The sequence below is a fragment of the Castanea sativa genome, chromosome 9, assembly GCF_040712315.1.
Source record: "Castanea sativa cultivar Marrone di Chiusa Pesio chromosome 9, ASM4071231v1".
NCBI classification, from domain to species: domain Eukaryota; kingdom Viridiplantae; phylum Streptophyta; class Magnoliopsida; order Fagales; family Fagaceae; genus Castanea; species Castanea sativa.
Genome location: NC_134021.1, coordinates 18757042 through 18762057, shown reverse-complemented (window position 1 = coordinate 18762057; position 5016 = coordinate 18757042). Strand labels below are relative to the sequence as shown.

The 5016-nt window shown below is 36.5% G+C and overlaps 1 protein-coding gene across 1 annotated transcript; it reads left to right on the top strand.

The window, feature by feature from the left end:
* Positions 1-1898: 1898 nt before the first annotated feature.
* On the top strand, positions 1899-4120 carry LOC142609645 (WRKY DNA-binding transcription factor 70). The gene is made up of 3 exons (XM_075781282.1): positions 1899-2348; positions 2765-2869; positions 3360-4120. The coding sequence occupies exons 1-3, from the start codon at positions 1990-1992 to the stop codon at positions 3853-3855; spliced, it is 960 nt and encodes a 319-aa protein (XP_075637397.1). The 5' UTR covers positions 1899-1989; the 3' UTR covers positions 3856-4120.
* The last annotated feature ends 896 nt before the right edge of the window (positions 4121-5016 follow it).

Sequence of the window (5016 nt, the reverse complement as noted above, 5' to 3'; positions counted from 1 at the left end):
TTTATAAACCTTTTACAAAACAAGTATAGCCCTTTACACCTTCTCATCTCATCAAAGAAGAAAGAGAGAAAAAAAAAAATCCAGAAGCAGAAACATGGGTTACTATGAAGATCAAGATCAGAGTGGGATCGGCGTGGGACCATGGGTGGATGGGTTTCAAGTCAGCGGGGGTGGCTTCAGACCAGCGTGGGTGGCCGTCGGTGGTCGTCAGTGCTCGTGGCTAGCCGTGGGTCGGGTTTAGATCGCTATCGAAGATCGAGATCGGAGTGGGCAGCTTCAGATAGGCGTGGGACCATGGGTGGGTGGCTTCAACTCGATGTGGGCCTTGTGTGGTCGTGGGGTGTGGGTGGCCGTCGGTGGTCATCGGTGCTCGTGGTTAGCCGTGGGTTGGGTTTAGATCGCCGTGGGTCGCCCACTTCGCTCCGTAGCCACAGCCTCTAGATCATCGGTCTTCTCCCCTTCTCCTCCTGGTCATTTTTTCTGTTTAGTTCGTACATCTCTTTGATTTTGCCACTATTGCTTCGTCTTCCTCTTCTGTTTTGTGGTCTTAGATCAATTTTTCTTTACCTTCTTTTTGTCTCTTTGTTTCTTGTGTTTTCAAGACTCTGACTACTCATGTGAACAAAGTGTTTGAAATTCAAAGCATTTACTTTAATGTTTGGTTTGATGTTATCAACAAAAGTAGATTATACTACTGTTTACTTTGCTTCTCTTATAAATCGAGTTTTAGAGACTCGATTTTTAAGTGGACGCCACGTGGAGAAGCGTCACGTCAGACGTGATCAGACCACAAAAATCGAGTCTTTAAGACTCAATTTATAGGCCCAAAATCGAGTTTTTAAGACTCAAGATGATAATAAAATATATACTTTTAAAACTGTACCTACTAATTATATTGTTTAAAAAAACGAGCTTAATTCCCAATTTTCGCCATAAAATACACACACAAACACAATACTTTCTTTAAACAATATGCCTCCAACCACAAAATTAATTTGTCCTAATTGAATGAAGTGATTGATTGTAGCTATAAACAATTACTTCCATATTCACCAACCACTTTTTTTTTGATCGTGCCAATGTCATGACAAAAATTGCGATACAAAAATGTCTCTAAAATCTAAATAAGCTCACGTGGTTTCGTATAGCTGCGACAAAAAGTGTGACACAGAAATATGTCTCTAAAATTTAAATGGGCTTACGTGGTTCAAATAGCAGCCATAGAAGATGTGCCCTACCCATGGGTTACACGGAGTACGATGAACCTTTACTACATACTATCCCTACCTATTTTTATTTGGCTGAATCACACTATCTCAACCTATTGAATGCTTATCCAAAATCATAAGACCCAGCCACCAAGGACTTGGAAGATCCAACCACCTAGTTATTGTCGTATTGCTCAAAACCCCATATTAGCCCCCCATACTTGCCCTTATTCACCGAACCCAACTGCCTCACACTCGCTACCATCTCAAGGTTACAATCGTCATTTAATCAGTTTAGAATTAACTTATAAAGACAGGGAAAATGGGAGTACCACTTGGGAATTAAATAAACCTCTATGCCACGTGGCAAACAGCTGTGATGCTTGACGTAGCACCCATGACGTCGTCTCGTGACGTCATGTTCACATTCGTAATCAACAACCACCATACCTTACTCGCTCCCAAAGCAGGATTTTGTACTTTCGCCAAATCCGACCAAGGTGGAGAACACGTGTACGGTTAGATTAAGTCGGGGAATCATTGTGATTGAAATGCGCGTGGGCTTTACAGGCTGATTAACGTGAGGAATTTTCCTTTCGAGGTTCCTTTGATTTTCCTTGCACATGTTGTTTAATCTAAGGTGCTTTTCTTAACTCACATAAAACCCTCTTGCTTTGCTTCACTTTGGCTAGTAAAAAAAAAAGAGCTCAAACACAAGGGACTCAAAGCTCAAAAGACAGTTTCACATATACACAAAACGCACTGAAACTCACACACAACAATGGAGTGTACTTGGCCTGAGAACTTACCTTCTAGCAAAAAAAAGGCAATAGAAGAGCTTGTTGAAGGCCGTGATATTGCAAATCAGCTACGTTCTTTGCTTAGTAAGTCAGCTGGAGATAACAACAACAACAACAACAAGAACATGACAGCCCCAGCTGAAGATCTTGTTGTGAAAATCTTGAAGTCCTTTACTAATAGCCTCTTGATATTGAAAAACGCTGAGTCTGATGAGGTGTCTCAAATTCAGGCCAATACCCATGTCACCAATTGGAATGGTGGCCCTAAGTCATCGGAATCTTCAGAAGAAAGTTCCAGGAGTACAACACACAAGGATCGGAGAGGCTGTTATAAGAGAAGGTAAATTTTTTTTCATTTACTCTATCACTATTGTAAGTTTTTATTATTTGTTTTTGTCTAATTGGCTTGGAAGTACTATTCTACTGTATATCCTTTAGTTTACCAAAATTAAAACATATATAAAACCTTAAGATCAATAGTGATCTTATCTATAAATAGTTAACAAGTAGGAGTAGGGACAGGTTTGCCTTTTTAATATGCTTATATACAGCTAAGATCATGTGTTAAACTGTACTAATACTAGTAAATTATAAGACAAAAAAGAAGTATATGCTTTTGAAAGACTAGTATGTCCCTTGTTTCATTAACCGGATTAACCATTTCTGGACTTTTTTTATGGAGTACTTGGGTTTTTGCATTGAAATCTTAATGTAAGTCAAGTTTTCTAACAAAGTTATATGATTCCTTACTTGTAGGAAGACAGCTCAGTCGTGGACAAAAGAAACTCCTAATCTGACAGATGACGGCCATGCGTGGAGAAAATATGGACAAAAAGTTATCCTTAATGCCAAATTCCCAAGGTATTTATTGTTTCATTTTTGATACATTCTCTTTAATGTTCTCAAATCCCAAGTTCAGTAATCAACAAAATCATGGTAAAACTTTTTTTTTTTTTTTTCTTTTTTAACTCTACAAAAAAGAAAAATTTTGTTTCCGGGATTAAAATTGCCCAGTAAAAAAAATTAATCAGTATTTTGACATGATTAAACATTATAGAAAAAATCCTATTAATTTTCCAAAAGTAATTGAGAAAAAGAACTGTTCTTTATTTATTTATTTTTTTGAGAAGAAGGTAAGCTAGAATTTAATAGTGGCTAGAATCATGTTGGAGTACATCATAGTCCATTAATATATTGAAGTTTTCTTAAGCATGTATAGTAAGTATTGGGAAATGCTTTACTTTCTATACCCATTCCAAAAAGAAAAACAAATAAATCAAACCCTTGATTTCCTTTTATAATTGTCTAATAATAGCATAAAATTGATTCTATTTTGTGGGGTATGATACAGGCATTACTATAGGTGCACTCATAAACATGATCAAGGGTGCCAAGCAACCAAACATGTGCAAAGAATCCATGATGATCCACCAAAGTATAGGAGCACATATATAGGCCATCACACATGCAGAAACTTCTTAAAAGTCCCTGAATTGTTCTTCGATTCTTCTCCACCTAGTGACTCTTCCATGCTGCTAAGTTTTGACAACTCCACTATCACCAGCAAAGAAGACAACCCCTTTTTCTCACCCTTTCAATCCTCCATAAAGCAGGAATACAAGGAAGAGATTCCTAGTGATCATACTGATATTGATCACATCCAATCATCATCGTCTGATTATCTAGTTTCCCCGGATCGAACTGTGGCATTTGAATCACTAGGCCACATGTCTGTCTTATCATCAACATTGGACTCTGACAATGGGGATGTGATTTCTGGGGATATGATGGGGTCGGTTGAATTTAGCGATGATTTTTTGATAGATGATTTTTCTTTGCAAGTTTGATGGACAATTCCAGCATGAGAACAAAGCTAGAAGTCATATTCAGTTGGGTGAAAAATCTTTGGAAGTTTGATGTAGAAAAACAAAATTGTGAGCTTAGTTTCTTGGAATATTTAGAGCTAGTAGCTTGTAGCTAGCAGTCTAGCTCTAACATGTGTGTATGTATTTAAATTAACCTATGTTTTGGTAACTTATTTGTTCGAAGTTGCGTCCAAATGTAACTTTAAACAAATAAATTAGAGTTAGTTCTATTTGTTTAAACTTTAAATTATTTATCTATCCCATAAGCTCTCCAAAACATAAAGCAAAGTTCAATACACGTGCAGTAACTCTTTTTATTATGTGCCACATTTTAGGTCTTCATCGTACCCGATCATACTGGTTTTCCTAGAAATAAAAAATTAGTGGACTACTTATTGCAAAGTTGCAACTACTGTTAAGTTATACAGGGCCTTTGATTCTCTTGTATCTGTATCCTGATAGTCCAAAAGAGAGATGGATAAAAAGTTGTGTATGTGAAAAAGTGAAAGTGATGAACATGCTTAAAGGCTATGGCTTTTCTTCTTGCCTTTATATTTCTTTCTGTCCTCTATTTATTTGTTTGGCCGTACATATATCCAATGACATGATTGAATTTAAAGGAATATAGGGTTTTTATCATCTATTACAAAAGAAGGTTAAAGAGAAAAAATCTAGCTAGGTTCGCTGAATATTATGATTTATGATACATGACAACCCGGTGGGCCATTGAAAGTACTACTACGAAGCCGTAGCAAGCAAGTTCAACTGTTTAACGTTATACCCAAGATGATTGCGATGGCCTGTGGAAAATGGTAGCACAGTGATACCCTTGTGTCGTTCGAAAGTGAAATGTGAAAGGCTGTGTTTTTCCAGTAGTTGAATAGTCTTTGTTGAAAATTTTAAGCCTATGGAAATGAGTTTTTGAATCTTCGGTTTTTAAAATTTTTAAGGCTAGATCTATAAATACTTTTTTTTTATTATTGTGTTGTGCTCTCAACTGTTTGAGATGTGCACTTCAAAATCGAATATTGTTGCACATATGAAAGAAACCAATTGATGTTTTGACATATATAATATTTAAATTTTATTGTGATAGCTAAAGTTTTAACATCTTTTAATTCATATTCTTTAAAAGGTGCATTA

Coding starts and splice junctions, on each gene's coding strand:
- LOC142609645 (XM_075781282.1), top strand. CDS start 1,990: ATGGAGTGTACTTGGCCTGAGAACTTACCTTCTAGCAAAAAAAAGGCA. Junction 2,349..2,764: donor AGAGGCTGTTATAAGAGAAG/GTAAATTTTTTT, acceptor CCTTACTTGTAG/GAAGACAGCTCAGTCGTGGA. Junction 2,870..3,359: donor CTTAATGCCAAATTCCCAAG/GTATTTATTGTT, acceptor GGTATGATACAG/GCATTACTATAGGTGCACTC.